Source organism: Salvia miltiorrhiza, chromosome 2, assembly GCF_028751815.1.
Source record: "Salvia miltiorrhiza cultivar Shanhuang (shh) chromosome 2, IMPLAD_Smil_shh, whole genome shotgun sequence".
NCBI lineage: Eukaryota > Viridiplantae > Streptophyta > Magnoliopsida > Lamiales > Lamiaceae > Salvia > Salvia miltiorrhiza.
The window spans coordinates 35,186,666-35,204,254 of record NC_080388.1 but is presented as its reverse complement, the minus strand read 5'-3'; the positions used below and the strand labels follow the sequence as shown (position 1 = coordinate 35,204,254).

The 17,589-nt window shown below is 44.7% G+C and overlaps 1 protein-coding gene across 1 annotated transcript; it reads right to left on the bottom strand.

Annotated features, from left to right (window-relative positions):
- Positions 1-934: 934 nt before the first annotated feature.
- Positions 935-17,322, bottom strand: LOC131008370 (uncharacterized). The gene is made up of 4 exons (XM_057935254.1): positions 16,833-17,322; positions 5,280-5,723; positions 4,256-4,812; positions 935-4,162 (listed from the first exon to the last, which is right to left on the bottom strand). Exons 1-4 carry the CDS (start codon positions 17,320-17,322, stop codon positions 935-937), a joined length of 4,719 nt encoding a protein of 1,572 aa, XP_057791237.1.
- Between the last annotated feature and the right edge of the window lie 267 nt (positions 17,323-17,589).

The following is a 17,589-nucleotide window of genomic DNA, read 5'->3' as shown; positions in this document are numbered from 1 at the left end:
TTCGAATGGTCACCAGTACAAAACACACGTATTATTGATATAACTAGCACCTATTAATTCATTTAAACTCTATATATAAACTGCGATTTTATAAAAAGAAAGAAAACCCTAAAACAACCCTTGAAAGCACAAGAAAGCAGACTAAGGGCCGAGCCTCATTAAAACATTTTCTCGAAAAACCCCAAAGGAAAAAACCGAGAAAAGGAAAAAGAGTACCCGTCTAGAAAACGAAAACAAAAGAAGGGGAGGAGAGCGGAAAGGAAAGTTTCCGGAACTCCGGCCTAACCATCATCCCCAAACAATCCCGGCTCTCCACCAAAGCAAACAACCAGGCAAGAGGCCGGTGAGACGCCGTCGCCAAAAGCCCAACCAAAAAACACAAAAAACCCACACGGCCGGTTAGACGCCGTCGCCGTGAGAACAAGCACAAACACAAAGAAAACGAAGAAAAGGAGCCGTCGCCGTAGCTCTCCAAAAACCCCGACACAACCCGCAAGCAAGGAGCCTTCCGGCCGGTTATACGCCGTCGCCGGGGCTCCCCCTAAAACCGAGAGCCACCTGAAGAACAAACTGACCCCCGGGTGTTCGACGAAAAACCCAAACAACCGCAGCAACTCCAAGCCATCTGGCACCAACCAACGCCTCCCTGACAAAGGAGAACTATCCGGCCGGTTATACGCCGTCGCCGTAGTTCTCCAAAAACCAAACAGCAAGGAAGCCTTCCGGCTGGATAAACGCCGTCGCTGGAGCTCCCCCCAAAACCAAGAACCGCCTGAAAAACCAACCTGACCACCAGGAGTTCGACGAAAGGTCAGAAGCAACTCCAATCCCTCCGACACCAGCCAACGCCTCCCCGTCGTGAGCTCGACCAGTAAGCCCAGACCCATAGCTGTTCGCCCAGCATACCCAGCCACCCTGACACCGTCCCCACCGACTAGACACGGCGCCAGTGACTGTGCGTAGCCATGTCCATCGCCACAGCCTCTTGTATGTCACCAATAACCCCAGGCCACCAACCTTCCGTCCGGGACGGATGCGCCATAAGATCAGCAGCCGCGTTCCCCTCCCGGTAAATATGGGAAGTCCGTAACTCCATCTCCGTGAGACGCTTAAGCGTCTCTTTCCAGCACGCCATAAATCTCCAAGGCACGTCCAAAGAGCGACGCGTGAGCAGATCCACCACATAGGTGGAGTCAGCCTCCAGCCAAAGGCGATTCCAACCGCGACAGCGAGCGATGGCGATTGCCGTGACCACCGCCAACAGCTCGGCTTCCAGAGCAAAACCAGAGCCTCCCTTAATGTGAAAACACCCGCAAACTATAGCCGTATGATCGCGAAAAACACCTCCAGCAGCGATTAATCCCGGTGCCCCCGTCGCCGACCCATCGGTGTTAACCTTCATCCAATTAATATCCGGAGGCCACCAATGCACCGAGATGTAATCCGGGGGTGGAGCACATCTGGATTTGACCCCCACCGCTCGAATAATGAGATAATCCGTCCAATCATTGGACATGCAGCCAAGATTCGAAACCCCATTTGTCTCTTTGAAGAAAGTTTTGAGCGTCGCTAAAACCCCAATCCTTGAGAAAGCCTTGTCATCGAAGATAGCATTGTTACGACTTTGCCAAATAATCCAAAGAAGACTTATAATGCCCACCTTCCAAAGACGATGAAGCAGTGAACTGAAAGAGACATTCCAAGCCAAGGCAAGGAAACTTGTGATATCTAAACAATTCAACAGCACGGACTGCCCAAACCAACCCAAAAAAACCTCCCAGATCTGTCGAACCTCCCTACACTCCCAAAAAATGTGTGAAATCGTCTTCGCGTCGTTCCAACAAATCGGACAAGCATTAGGCGCCACCAGGCCTTGTCGAATCAAGCAATCCATGGTCGGGATACGACCGTGAATAATCCGCCAACAAACTAACGATCTTCTCACAGGAATCGCCGCATCCCAAATCCATTTGCCCCAAGACACTTTAGGAAATTTATGGCAGCTATTAGCAAAGGTAAGAGCAGAAGTAACATTGCCACTAAGGGAAGGTTTCCAAAACCGAGTATCCGGTCCAGAGTTCATCGGGAGAATAAGAATATCACAAACAATCTCAGGGAAGTTCAGCACAAAATTTTCAGAAAAATGCCAACAATCATCGAAGTAGTAATCTGCCACCGAATGCGTGAGAAGCCCATGGAGGTATGAAGGAACCGATAGCCGATCGCACAGCCTATAGCCCAACCAATCATCCGTCCAAAATAAAGTATTGACGCCGTCTCCAATCTCCGCAAAAGAAAGATTCACCAGACCGTCCACCTCATGTTTCAAGCCAACCCAGACCGAAGAATTAGCCACATGTTTTTTGGCGTGACCAAACTTATCCAGATATCTCGACCTCGTCAACCGATGTGGGAACTCCTCCCCTTTAATGAGCTTCCACGCCATCCGCATAAGATAACTTTTATTCATTATAGTAAAAGAGCGAATTCCAAGGCCTCCCTCTTCTTTAATAGCGCAACATCTACTCCATTTAACAGTGCACGACGGCTTTAAATTCGTTTTCCCCGTCCAGATAAAGTTTCTGCAGCTGCGATCCAAATCATAAAGAAGGGACTTTGGCCAACGGAAGACCATCATAGTGTGAATGATGGAACTTTGAATAACCGAATTTACAAGACAGAGTCGACCAACCATAGAAAGATTAAGACCCGCCCATCTCGAGAACTTCTGCACAATGCGATCCTTGATGCCAATCAAATGGGACGCCTTCGGTTTTCCAACAAAAAGAGGAGAACCTAAGTAATTCACCCTATCTCCACCCTGCGTGAAACCCAAAGCTTGACTAATGCCTCTTTTCATAGGAGTGGTAACGCCCTTCGCGTAGTAAATCCGCGATTTTTCCAAACTGCAAACCTGGCCGGAAATCGATTCATAGTACTCTAGAATATGTTTAATCTTCTTCGCATTGCGGCGTGAAGCTTTACAGAAAAGCAACACATCATCAGCATAAAGCAAATGAGTAGGAAAATTCATGCTCCGACTGAAACTCATAGTAATGAGATGTCTCGAGGTAACGCAGTTAATGATTAAATGACTGAGCACATCCTCAGCTATGCCAAAGATAATGGGAGAAAGCGGGTCCCCTTGCCTGACCCCACGGGTGCAGGGGAAATAGCCGCTGAGCCTACCGTTGTAGAGAATGGAGATCCTGGCGGAATGAAAAATTAGGGAAATCCAAAAGATGAACTTCTCCTGAAAACCCATAACTTTAAGGACCTTGAAGATGAAATCCCAGCACATCGTGTCAAAGGCTTTCTTGATGTCGATTTTGCAGGCCATATTAGAGCCATGGTTGGTGCGGTCCATACAATTGAACCCCTCGGAACCAAGCATTATGCAGTCATGAATGGAGCGCCTGCTAATGAACCCGAACTGATTTTGAGAGACCGTGACCGCAGCAACTTTATTTAATCTGACCGCCAAGATTTTGGAGATAATCTTGAAGAAGAAATTCGATAAAATAATCGGCCTGAGATTAGAGACCGAGGAGATCATGTCGGTTTTAGGGATTAAAACCAGGGTGTTGGCATTGCATCCACGGGGAAGATAAGAGTTCAGGAAAAACCCCCGAACTGCTCTAATGATATCAAGCTTAACAATGTTCCAGCAATGTCGGAAAAAAATACCCGAGAAACCATCCGGACCGGGCGCGCTATTAGCTTCCATTCCCATGACCGTCGCTGCAATTTCCAGCTCAGAAGGAATCGTCGTGAGATCCTGATTCTGCTCAGTAGTAACCTGCATATCAATAATAGCCTCCAACTCCACAATCTCCACATTTTGCCTCGTATCCTGAGAGAAGAGATTAGTAAAATGCTCAATAATGTGTTGCTCGATGGCTTTCTGATCATAAGAAATAACCCCTCCAATATGAAGATGCCCAATAGGCGAACTGGAATTTCTGAAACGGAGCATTCTGTGAAAGAACTTCATATTTCGGTCTCCATCCTTCAACCAAGAAATTCTGCTCATTTGCTGTAAATGAGTATTTTTGCGATTAAGAATGGTTGTAATGGCCGCCTGCTTCGTGACCTCCTCATTAAAATTATCCTCATTATAGCCATGCGCGGAAATATGGCCCTGAATAACAGCAAGCTCCTGCTGTAGAGTAGCAAGTTGAGCATCAAAATTACCAAACCCAGTCCTATTCTAATCCCGAAGTTTCCCTTTCAAACGCTTCAGTTTAAGCATCACCGTGAGAATCGGGCACGGCGTGTTCACCGCCTCTTCCCATGAATCTCGCACCACCGTCAAGAAATCCGGGTGTTCGATCCACATATTGAGAAAACGGAATGACCTCTTTCCCTGAGCTGCTCTCGGCCGGCAAAGCAGAACCACGGGGGAATGATCAGAAGTTACCCTGGGCAGCACCTGCGTGCTGACGCCACTCCAAAGATCGACAAAAGAATTCGAGACCAGAGCTCTATCAAGCAAAGACTCAACATGTTCTGGAAGAAACCGTCGCCCAGACCATGTGTAAAACAACCCAGAGGTGGCCGGCTCGATGAAACCCGTAGAGTTAATAAAATCATAAAACTCCAAACAAGGTCCCCTAGCAGGTATAACGGAGCTCAGACGCTCATGAGCGCCCTTGATGGCATTGAAGTCTCCTATAAACACTGTATTACCATCAGTGAACTGCAAAAGATCTCTCCAAAGATCTCTTCTGAGAATCGGATCGTTGGCTCCGTGAATGATAACCACCCGAAACGAAGTATTCTGCCAGGAACAATCTGCAATAATCGCCTGCTCTGAAGAAAAGCATATAGTAGTAACAATAGATGGTTGAGAAAAAAACCAAATATTAGAGCGTCTAGACAACCGACAATTTTGGTGACGAGGAGAGAGATTTAGTGAATGCCAGAAACCCGGCCGCGTTTTATGAAATTTGGATTTTGGTTCAATAATCCCCAAAATAATAGGAGAAAAGGAGCGGCAATGCTCCCTTAACAGCTATTTAGATTCGTCCGTAAGACCCCTGACGTTCCGAACGAGCATATTCATAGCAAAGATTAGAGATTAGGCGATGGAGTTTCCTCCATCTCCACTTGATCAGCCCAGCTCTGAGTTGTTAAATTATGCATAGTACTGATACTTGGCCTCACTGGTTGCTCTATGATAAAGTTCTTCGGACTGTGTCCCATATCTATAGCCTTTCTGAGTCTATTTTTGATCGAATCTCCCGCACTCGTAGTAACTGGAATAACTCAATAACGACCTCCGCGTCCTGCTTCTTTGGGCGGTCTCCTACGCCCACGTTTAACAGTTTGAGCTTCCTCCGCCGAGAGGCCGACAATGAGCGACTCTAGCTGTTGAATTTTCAAAGCATTTTCCAAAGTTAATGCTTTCAGATCCGAAGTATCTCCCGCCTTATCATTAAAACTAGACTCAGCTGCCTGAGTCCTCTCGCCTCTGTCATTCTTAGGATTAACTTCCTGATCGTCCTTCGAAGTGGTAACTTCAATGAGGGCGTTCCCGTCAGCCGTCTGTTCCTTCTCCGGTGCCAAAACAGTATGATTTCCCTCCACCGTCGAATCTTGAACTTGATCTTTTTCCAGGAGGTCCGGCCCAGAGCACTCCTCATTCACAGCTTCATTGACATTCTCCAGAACCTCAAATCTGTTGCCAGCAGTAGCTTCATGCAGCTGTCCGTTTCTGTTACCTGAGACTCCCCGATTTGGTTTTGTTAGGTCCGGGGGGTCTCGAATAGGTGTATGGGGGGGGAATACACCTATAGGCTATTTTTTAATCTATCTACCAACCTCAATCAGAGGGATCTCAGTCAGAGATAGAAAAGAAACTTTACAAGCAAACCAAACACCTGTTTAACCGAAATTAGTTTTGACCAACAGGGTTGACGACTGATACTGAAAGCTCTTCAGTAAAGAGTTATCAGTTAAGTCACAAGAACTTATTATTTGATCAAACACTTGTTTGCAAAGATAGAGATGATATCTCTCTTCCTTACTATCAGAGGATAGTTTAGTCAGATTGATATCACACGCAGCGGAAATTAAACTTAGTTTCGAATAGCCTCGGTGGAGCAGATAGTTGGATTAGGGTTTCTCTAGAAGTTAGTCAGTGTTCAGTTTTATCAATAGAAATAGCACAGTAAAGAATGTAAAACTGAAAGCTGTAAATAACACAGAGACTTTTACGTGGTTCGGAAAAACTCTTTCCTACATCCACGGCTGGTTGATCAGACCAACAATCCACTCCGCAAGTGCTTGCCTGGTGCACTGCAAACCGTAAACTGAAGATAAACTCTCTTCAGCACCTACACACCTCGCGTAGGGTTTCCCTACCTACACACCTCGTATAGGATTTCAGCACCTACACAACTCGCGTAGGATTTCCCTGCTAAGCACACCTCGTGCTCAGACTTCCCTTTCAGAGTTCAGAGTACCTTCCTGAATCTCCGAGTCACTCAAACACTCTTATGGGGGAGAGGTTTAAACGAGTGCCAACTATACTTACAAAGAACAAGTTCTTTGAAGCAAGTTTGACCTTTGGCTTCTGGGTACACAGAATATATGCTTAGGGTCTAAGAGAATGTATGTAATCAGTAGTGACTGATTTTGGCTTTGGAATTCTCTTCTTCGATTCAAGCTTTGAGCGTTTAAACTTTTCGGCTGAGTAGCTATTTCGGCAGAGCTTTAGCTTATGTTGTTGAATCGGTGAAGATTGAAGTGATCCTCGAGCACTATTTGTAGGAGAACTCTTGAATAGATCCCTTGGCGTAAATCGTCCTCAAGATTTCTTCCGTTGGAGAGCAATTCGAATTTGGGCTGAGGCTTCAATCTTCGAGGTTCCTTGTCTGTGTGGAAACGGCTCTCTTTGAATCGACAGGAGATGTGACATCTCTGAAAAGTAACTACCAGATAGGAATGACCTCTGCAGAGATAAGATATTGAGATATCTCTGCATTTAATGCGGCTGTACTTGAGCGTACGTGGCTTCCTCTGAACGTTGGAAGATCAGTCCTAGGAGGAATGTTCAACTGATACTTGACTTTAGTATCAGTCTATGGCGCGCATTAAATAATCAGTCTTCAACTGATTCTTCAACTGATACTTCAGTTGGTAACTCCAGTCTTCAGTCTTCAGTCTTCATTCTTCAGTCTTCAGTCTTCAGTCTTTGACACCGCAACTAAACTAGAAACGAACTCTAACACTTGAGTTCAAAACGATTCTAGTCTATTACATTTAAGTCCTATGAATTTTGGTATCATCAAAACAAGGGTTAGGATATTCCACAAGGTTCCCAACAATTTCCCCCTTTTTGATGATGCCAAAACCACACAGCAGTTCTAGACATTAAAAAGACTGAGCTCTCAGTACAAGTTCTAGACGATGGGTGAAAACAGTTCCCCCTTAACAATAGAACCTAAACAACTTATACTTAGAGCAAGAACGAAAACAGTTCTAAACACAGAACTTTAAAGAAGACAGAAAAACCATAAATCAGAGCCTGGACAAAGAGTCATTATCTTCAGGGTGAGATCAATAAGAAGTTCATTTCATTAAAAGGACTGATAAGCCATCAGTCGAGGTACAGAGCAAGACTTATATTGGAGTAAAACGATAAACAAAAAAACATCATGGTTAAACCATGGACTCCAGCAGTCTGCTTGGCTGCGCCTTGAACTTCTTGATCTTCATCTTCTGTCTTCGTGTCTTCATGTTCCTAAGCTTGTTCCACTCTCACTTGTTTTCCGTTGAATTGAGGTCTTTTCTGAAACGTCATCCTTCTAACTTCTGGTGATCCTTTGCTGTTCCATCATCAGTCAAGAGTTAGAGGACAGGGAGTAACCTCAAGAAAAGGTTTCTCTCTGACTTCTGACTTTCCCAACTTTCCCCCTTTTTGGCAACATCAAAAAGAGAGATGACGATGGAGGCTATGATCAGACGGTACCCAACTCCGAGTCTCAAAAGTTTGTGAGAAGATTTGAGAACAGAGTGAGTCCGGATAAGCAGAAGAGGAGGACGTCAATTGTGGGGTGAGGAGATGAGGGAGACGGAGAAGTGGAGGAGGACAAGAAAACGTAGAAGGCGGAAGATAGAAGAAGGCTGCCTTGGAAGAAGGAGAGGGCTGCCTTATGAGGAGAAGGATCAGGTTGGTGAATTGGAAAGAAGGAGAGAAATGAGGGAAGGGTGTGAGAAGGAAGAATCGAAGCGGTGGCAGCTGAGAAGACTAACACCGTCGACTCGCCGACCCAGGGTCTGTGAAGAATAGACCCGGTGCGGCTGAAGATGCCGGCCAACAACAAGAGTGATCTCGTTGTTTGTTGCAAGCCAGGGAGGAGCACGAGATATGCGATACGGTATATCTCCTCCAGAAGCGGTGAAGCTTCTTGGCGCCATGCATGAGAATGGAAGACACTCGCTTCGCTGGATACAAGTGAGGGTAGAGCAAACTTTGACGTCGGAGAGACGTTGTGATCCAGTGGAAGGGTCCGATGAAGACCAAGACTATGAGCGTCATTCTTCCACTCCATGACTTTGCAGTCATAGATTTCTCCTTTAGTCGGAACAATTTTTCTCTGCAACTTTAAAAGAAATTGAAACCTTTTTCTCACAGTGAAGGCTGTGCAGAGTTGTTAGTTGATGCAGAAAAATCGTGAAGACAGCATGGTGTATAGATAGACAAGATGTGAACCATGTAGAAGATGAAAAGATTTTTCGAAAACTGTGCCTAAATTGCAATTGAAGAAAAATTTCGCGTTCGCCGTCACTGCGAAGGACTTTGAAAAGCATCATTACATTTGTCATGTCAATGAGTATTTCTAGAAATTTTATTGCAGAGGCAAAAAGGTTGGAAGGATTTTTGGCAAAAAGATCAGGACAAGTTCAATCAAAACAGATTTTCTCTTTATAAAATTCTTGTCCTTTTCGGATATTCCATTTTCCAACAATTCCAACAATCAGTTAAAGTTTTTGAAGAAAACTGATCAGTTAGAGAAAAGGTTTTGAACTAAACACTTAAAGCTCTAAACTAAAATAACTGATTTTTGAAAAGGTAAGCATTTAAAATACTTACTGATCAACTGAACATAGTAGTCAGTTGATACCACGTGATCCTGGTTGAATCATCAGGATGACTTCTTCTTCAGATGAGTATTCGGACTTCATTGCATTCCACGTCGGCGATCGTAGAAGCAGCAGTTGGTTGACCACTAGTCAGCAAGACTGTTTGAGAAAATCTTCAAACACAGCATCACTCTTCAGGGTTGATGAGGCCGATCTTTGCACACAGATCATTGAACCTCTCTTCTGGAAGAGCCTTGGTCAGCAGGTCCGCTCTCTGAATAGCAGTGGGAATCCATTCCACAGAGATATTCTTCTTTTCGACATGATCACGAATGAAGTGATGTCGAATCTCAATGTGTTTGACTCTGGTGTGATGAACTGGATTCTGGGAGATTGCAATAGCACTGGAGCTGTCGCAATAGATAGGAACTTCCTTTTCCTCGATCCCATAGTCCTTTAGTTGATGGACTAACCACAGGATTTGTGAGCAGCAGCTTCCGGCAGCAACATATTCAGCTTCAGTTGTAGAGGTGGCGACTGAAGTCTGCTTCTTTGAAAACCAAGAGATGAGCTTGTTGCCTAGGAATTGACATGTTCCGGAGGTTGACTTGCGATCAAGCTTGCATCCACCGAAGTCGGAGTCTGAAAATCCAGTGAGCTTGATGTCGTCGTCTGCTGGGTACCACAATCCTAAATTGGGTGTGCCCTTGAGATATCTCAGAATCCGCTTCGTTACATCCAAATGAGCTTCCTTAGGATCTAATTGATATCTTGCACAAACCCCGACTGCAAATGCGATATCTGGTCTGCTCGCAGTCAAATACAGCAAAGATCCAATGATTTCTCTGTACTTCTTCGAAGAGACAGAGCTTCCTTCTGAACCTGGATTGACTTTCCAGTTTGTGTTCATTGGGATCTTGACTGATTTCATGTGCTGAATACCGAACTTAGCTATCAGCTCCTTGGCATACTTGGACTGGCTGATCAGTATTCCTTCTTTGGTCTGCTTGACTTGCAATCCGAGAAAGAAATTCATTTCTCCCATCATGGACATTTGGAATTTGTTCGTCATGATGTCAGCAAACTTATTGCACATGCGTTCGGATTTGGATCCGAAGATTATGTCATCGACATAAATTTGAACAAGCAAGAGATCTTCTCCTTCTTTGAGAGTGAACAAGGTTCTGTCCACAGATCCCTTTTTGAAGCCTTGTTCAATCAGATACTCAGAGAGAGTATCATACCACGCTCTTTGGTGCTTGCTTCAATCCATAGAGCGCTTTCTTCAGCTTGTACACCTTTTCTGGTCCAGCAACCTCAAATCCGGGAGGTTGTTCTACATAGACTTCATCTGTGAGCACTCCATTAAGAAATGCACACTTGACATCCATTTGGTGTACCTTGAAACCTTTGTGAGCTGCGAAGGCTAAGAAGAGTTGACTGCTTCCAATCTGGCAACTGGGGCGAATGTCTCGTCGTAGTCTATTCCTTCTTCTTGACTGTATCCTTTAGCCACAAGCCTTGCTTTGTTTCTCACAACGTTTCCTTCTTTGTCTTCCTTGTTCTTGAAAATCCATTTCAAGCCAATCACCTTTGCATCGTCTGGTCGATCCACAAGCTCCCAAACTGAATTCCGGTTGAATTCATTGAGTTCCTCTAGCATTGCGATGAACCCATTCAGTGGACTTCAGAGCTTCTTCAATATCCTTGGGCTTTGTAGTTGATAAGAAACAGCTGAAATTCTTATCTTCGTTGATGCAGTTCTGGTTGATGTCGAAGACGAGGTTGCACATTGATCTCCGAGTCTTGACGCCATCTGATGGTTCTCCAATGATGTTCTCCTTAGAGTGGAGTTCAAACCAACTTCGATACTTCTTGATCTCTTCAGGGGATGGTGGAGCTTCTTCGGTCAGAATAGCTCTGGGATGTTGAGCACCTTCTGGAGCAGGGGTGAGTTGAGCTGGGGCGGCTTCTGCGCGTTCAACTTGAACTTCAGCAATTGGAGTTCCCCCTTGACTGATGGCATCTGTATTGGCTCCAGTCTGGACTTCAGACCGTTGGTTGATCTTCTGATACTGAAGCATCTCAGTATCTTCATCTTTGCCAGGTCCCCACACTAAGACAGTAGAGGGCTCGACAGTGTGGATTTCAGCTTTGGAACCTTCAGCGATCTGAACATCCTTTTCAGCATCTTGTTCCATGAAACCATCTGTAGACTCATCAAAGATCACATGAGGTGTTTCTTCTACACAAAGAGTTTGAGTATTGAACACTCGATAGGCTTTGCTTGAACGTTCTGTTCCAGAGTATCCAAGGAAGACTCCTGGATCAGCCTTGCTATCGAAGGTGTTCAACCTCTTCTTATCATTGTTGTGTATGAAACACTTAGAACCGAAAGCATGAAAGTAGGCAATCGATGGCTTTCTGTTCTTCCATAACTCGTATGGAGTTCTTCCATGTCTCTGAGTGAGGAAGGAGCGATTCTGCGTGTAGCATGCGTTGTTGACTGCTTCGGCCCAAAACTTCAAGGGAAGTTTTGACTCGGCTAGCATCGTCCTGGCTGCTTCCTTTAGAGACCGGTTTCTTCTTTCTGCGACTCCATTCTGCTGGGGAGTTCTTGCTGCAGAAGTTTGATGACTGATTCCTTGTTCATCACAATACTCACGAATGACAGTATTGAGGAACTCAGTCCCACGATCTGATCTGATGCTGATGATGTTGACTTCCTTTTCAACGCTCAGTCTTCTCAGCAGCTTTGGCAGTTCCTCCAGTGTCTCCTTCTTTTTGAAGAGAAAGATAACCCAAGTATATCGTGAATAATCATCCACAACTACCAAGGTGTACTTCCTACCGTTGTAGCTTCCTGGAGTGATTGGGCCAAACAGATCCATGTGAAGTAGATGCAGAATCCTTCCATAGGAGTGTCCTGTCTTTGACTTGAATGACGTCCGCGTCTGCTTTCCTCTGAGGCATGCTTCACATTCTTGCTTCTTCTGGAATACAATAGAAGGAAGACCTTCTACCAGTTGATGTTTAGCAAGTTTGTTGATCGTCTTGAAGTTGAGATGGTTGAGTCTCTTGTGCCATAGCCAATTGAGCTCCGAGCTGCTCTTGCTGATGAGGCACGTTTCTGGTGGGCTGTCCTCCGAAGAAACGACGTAGAGACTCCCTTGTCTGAATCCCTTCAGAACCACCTTCTTCTGATTGTTTCTAACAGTGAATTCATCCTTTTTGATTTTCACTGTGAAACCACTGTCACAAAATTGACTCACAGACAACAGATTATGTTTAAGACCAGAAACAAAGCTAACATTACTGATACTGGCGTTACCCATGTTGAGCACACCGTAGCCTTTTGTTTCTCCAATCGAGTTGTCTCCGAATGCAACTTTGGATCCAGCTTTCTCAACATACTGGGATAGATATTCTTTGTAGCCCGTCATATGCTTCGAACAGCCACTGTCCAGATACCACGTTCTGATTGAAGCTTTGGCCTCTTCCTTCTTTTTATGTTTCCTGACATTGACCTGCAAGGAAGAGTTGCTTCAGGCACCCAGTCAAACTTTGGGTCCTTCATTGTTAGTTCGAGTTCCCTTTGGAACCCAAATCTGCTTCAGAATTGGTCTGGCTGATCTTTTGCGCTTTGTTGGATGTCTGATCGATGTCGTTGGCGCTTCAGGTGGCACTTGAGCATTCTTCTGTTGAGAAATCCTTTTGAAGGCCTCACTCTTGTAGCAGTTCTGTCTGATGAGTGGTTGAGGTCTTCTTTGCTCGGTGAAGTATCTTCCTTGTGATACTTTAGTCTTTGCAAACTTATGGAGATTTGTCTGTCGTCCAGTGACTTGTCGTCGAGGAATTGGCATGGCTCGACTGGACTCAGCATTGCTTGATCTCCATGGATGTTGTTCCTTCTGAAACTGAACTGAGGATGTCAGTTTCTGACTGATGTGGCCTTTCTTCCCCCTGGATTGATGAGGAAGATTCTTCTTGGCTCCTGATGTTCCTTCCCGGATCTTTGACTGAAATCTGCTTTCCAGCCTTTTCAATAAGATGATCTGGTTGGGAGCCTCCTTAGCTCGTCTGTAGCTTCGTGGAGGTGGAACATTTGATCTGGTCATCAGTCTGCGCTTGTGAACTTCATCCATATCATGGTCTCTTGATTCTTCTGAGGTTGTGATTTCAGAAGGATCATTCTTAGAGATGATCATGATTTTCTTTCCTTTGGCAGATGCAACCTTTCCTCCGATGTTGTTGACCAGTCCTTTCGATGGAAAGTTGCTCATCATGGGAGACTGCATCATGCAGCTCTTGACTGTTTCTTCCAGCTTGTGATTGAGCCTCTTGATTTCATGAGATGCTCTTTCACATTCTGAGTTGGAGACTCTGAGCTCTTCTTCCAGTCGGCTGTTCTCCATGATTAGCTGATCAAGACAAGTTTCATCTGGAAAGTAGATGATTGTCTGATGTTTAGCTCGTTCATCATTGATCTCCTTGTCCATTTTCTGATTCAGCTTGAGGAGATCTTCGAATATTTTCCTCAGCTGACAGTGATCAGTCAGGAGCTGATCAAACTCGTCAGTTTCAACGGATGAGCTATCTCCAGATTCTGAGTGATTTCCTGAAAGCATCAGGAAGTTATCAGTATATGGAGTTTTTATGAGAGATTTTACCTCTGGGCCATTCATTCCATTGTCGTAGCTGTTGTCGGCTACACTTTCTGATTCGTTGGCCATCAGGGCTCGGCTCTCATCATCTGAGCTGGAACTGTCGAAGTCGGATGATTCTGATGTGTCGTTGGAAGAATCAGCATCATCAGCAACCATCGCTTTCTTCTTCGAAGATCTGCGATCTTTCTTCGGTTTCAGTTCCCTGCGCTCAGCTGGAGTCAATTCAGGGCATTCATGTCGAAAGTGCCCTTTCTTTCTGCATCCAAAACATTCTAATTCTTTGATGTCGTAAGCGGCTGGCTTCCTTTCTCCGCTTCGATCTGTGGAATGTCTGGAGTCCCCTTCTCTTTCTTTTCCCTTGTAGTGCTGCTTGTGGAACCTTCTGTACTTCCGGAACTTGGACTCCATCTTGTTGAATCTTTCAGTCAATAGGGCATATTGACTGAAGAAGTCCTCAGGGTTGAGTTCCGTTGGCTCCTTGATCTGCTTCTTGCCTTCTCTGATCGAGGCCTTCAGTGCAACTCCTCTTGAGGTTGATGGACCATCTTCGTCTGATCCTCCAGCCTTCTTGTTACCAAGATTTCTCATAAGGTCGAACTCATTTTCCATGAGATCGGAGAAAAGCTTGTTTGTCGGGAGCTGACTGAATCCTGGCTTATACTGATGAGCGACTGAGTAGATCTGCCATTCTCCACGTGGCAGTGCTCGAAGAATCTTCAGGTTGATTTCTCGTTGAGTGTATTTTTCTTTGGAAATGGATTGAACTTCATTCAATATAAGATTGAATCTTTGTTCCATTTCCTCGACAGATTCATTCTTGAGCATGAGGAAGGAGTCGAATTTCTGGCAAGCTATTGATAGCTTATTCTCCTTGATTTCCTCAGAACCTACGCACATTCTTTCCAGAATGTCCCACATCTCCTTTGCTGTTCTGCACTTGATGATCTTCATGACATGCTTGTCGGGAACGGTGCCGGAGATGATGCTTTTGGCGAGGTTGTCTAACTCATCTTGCTTCCTTTCTTCTGTGGTGAAGTCTGCCTTAGACTTGGGCTGGTCCTCATCGTAAGGTTCCTGATGGATGTCAGTAGGAACCCTTTTTACAGTTTCGGTGATGATGATCGGACCGCTGGTGATGACTTCCCACATTCTGCAATGTTGGGCGGTGAGGAAGCTTTCAAGCCGAAACTTCCATATGTCGTATTTTTCAATACTAAACATAGGTAGAGAAGATAATCTGCTGTGGTTAGTCTCCATCAAAAAAGAGAGAACAGATAACAGCAGATAGAGCAAATAGCAAGCACAAAAATAAGAAAGAATAAAACTTCTTCGAGACCTTTAAGAAAGGATCTAGTTCAAGTAGGAACTAGTCAGAGACAGATAGTTCTTGCGAACAACCTGCTCTGATACCAATTGTTAGGTCCGGGGGGTCTCGAATAGGTGTATGGGGGGGGGGGAATACACCTATAGGCTATTTTTTAATCTATCTACCAACCTCAATCAGAGGGATCTCAGTCAGAGATAGAAAAGAAACTTTACAAGCAAACAATACACCTGTTTAACCGAAATTAGTTTTGACCAACAGGGTTGACGACTGATACTGAAAGCTCTTCAGTAAAGAGTTATCAGTTAAGTCACAAGAACTTAACTGATCCACGTAAGGGCTTCAGTCGTGTTTGCAAAGATAGAGATGATATCTCTCTTCCTTACTATCAGAGGATAGTTTAGTCAGATTGATATCACACGCAGCGAAAATTAAACTTAGTTTCGAATAGCCTCGGTGGAGCAGATAGTTGGATTAGGGTTTCTCTAGAAGTTAGTCAGTGTTCAGTTTTATCAATAGAAATAGCACAGTAAAGAATGTAAAACTGAAAGCTGTAAATAACACAGAGACTTTTACGTGGTTCGGAAAAACTCTTTCCTACATCCACGGCTGGTTGATCAGACCAACAATCCACTCCGCAAGTGCTTGCCTGGTGCACTGCAAACCGTAAACTGAAGATAAACTCTCTTCAGCACCTACACACCTCGCGTAGGGTTTCCCTACCTACACACCTCGTATAGGATTTCAGCACCTACACAACTCGCGTAGGATTTCCCTGCTAAGCACACCTCGTGCTCAGACTTCCCTTTCAGAGTTCAGAGTACCTTCCTGAATCTCCGAGTCACTCAAACACTCTTATGGGGGAGAGGTTTAAACGAGTGCCAACTATACTTACAAAGAACAAGTTCTTTGAAGCAAGTTTGACCTTTGGCTTCTGGGTACACAGAATATATGCCTAGGGTCTAAGAGAATGTATGTAATCAGCAGTGACTGATTTTGGCTTTGGAATTCTCTTCTTCGATTCAAGCTTTGAGCGTTTAAGCTTTTCGGCTGAGTAGCTATTTCGGCAGAGCTTCAGCTTATGTTGTTGAATCGGTGAAGATTGAAGTGATCCTCGAGCGCTATTTGTAGGAGAACTCTTGAATAGATCCGTTGGCGTAAATCATCCTCAAGATTTCTTCCGTTGGAGAGCAATTCGAATTTGGGCTGAGGCTTCAATCTTCGAGGTTCCTTGTCTGTGTGGAAACGGCTCTCTTTGAATCGACATGAGATGTGACATCTCTGAAAAGTAACCACCAGATAGGAATGACCTCTGCAGAGATAAGATATTGAGATATCTCTGCATTTAATGCGGCTGTACTTGAGCGTACGTGGCTTCCTCTGAACGTTGGAAGATCAGTCCTAGGAGGAATGTTCAACTGATACTTGACTTTAGTATCAGTCTATGGCGCGCATTAAATAATCAGTCTTCAACTGATTCTTCAACTGATACTTCAGTTGGTAACTCCAGTCTTCAGTCTTCAGTCTTCATTCTTCAGTCTTCAGTCTTCAGTCTTTGACACCGCAACTAAACTAGAAACGAACTCTAACACTTGAGTTCAAAACGATTCTAGTCTATTACATTTAAGTCCTATGAATTTTGGTATCATCAAAACAAGGGTTAGGATATTCCACAAGGTTCCCAACAGGTTTCGACTGCCACTCCTTAACATGTTTGTTAGGCTCCATCACCTTATCGCCAGAGTTAATACCCTCCACTCTCGCATTCCCCCTATCCTGGTTCCAGTTCTTTGCTTTTCGACATTTATCCGTGGAGTGTCCTGTGATCTTACAACGCGAGCAAAAGAGGGAAAGATTTTCATAGTAAAATTCTACATGAAAAGCACTATCCCCTTCATCCATCCTAAGTCCCTCCCTGAGAGGGAGAGACATGTCAAGCTCCACCAACACGCGCGCGTAGTGTCCTACTTCACCCGCCCCCGAGCAACCATCCACTTTTATCGGATTTCCCAGGTAACGTCCAATTGCCGCAATAACTTCCGGATGCCATAATTCAATGGGTAAGTAGTAAATACGTACCCAAACTTGTTCTAGGGCAGAAACCTCCTTATAAGGGTTGAATTTTGGAACCCACTCGCGAAGGCGTAACTGCCCATCCTTCAACTCTTGAACCAGGTTTGCTTTCGCAGCCTTCTTATCATCCAAAGTTCTGAATTTAAGCGTGTAATATCCTTTCCCCATGGTTATGAGCTGCCAATCATTAGGAATTCCTCAAATATTCTGAAGCTCCGCTTTTATTTCATGAGTTAGACGTGGTTTAACCCCTTTTCGAATCATCAACCTCCCTATCAGCGCGAACTTAAATTCCTCTACTCTTTTCCTATATAATTCCTTAGGAATCGGTAGAAAATCCACCTCCTCTCCGGTTTTGGCATTCAGCGCTTGATACATGTTTACCTCGTATTTGGGTAGTTTTGCGTATGTTTCCGCTGTGCATTCGAGCATGTT

Excerpts from the sequence above, each read along its gene's own strand:
- LOC131008370 (XM_057935254.1), bottom strand. The coding sequence starts at position 17,322 with ATGGGGAAAGGATATTACACGCTTAAATTCAGAACTTTGGATGATAAG. Across the intron at positions 4,813-5,279 it reads CAAAGAAGCAGGACGCGGAG|AGCAGGCGATTATTGCAGAT; the intron begins GTCGTTATTGAG and ends GCTTTTCTTCAG. Across the intron at positions 4,163-4,255 it reads CGCCGTGCCCGATTCTCACG|CAGGAGCTTGCTGTTATTCA; the intron begins GTGATGCTTAAA and ends GCTACTCTACAG.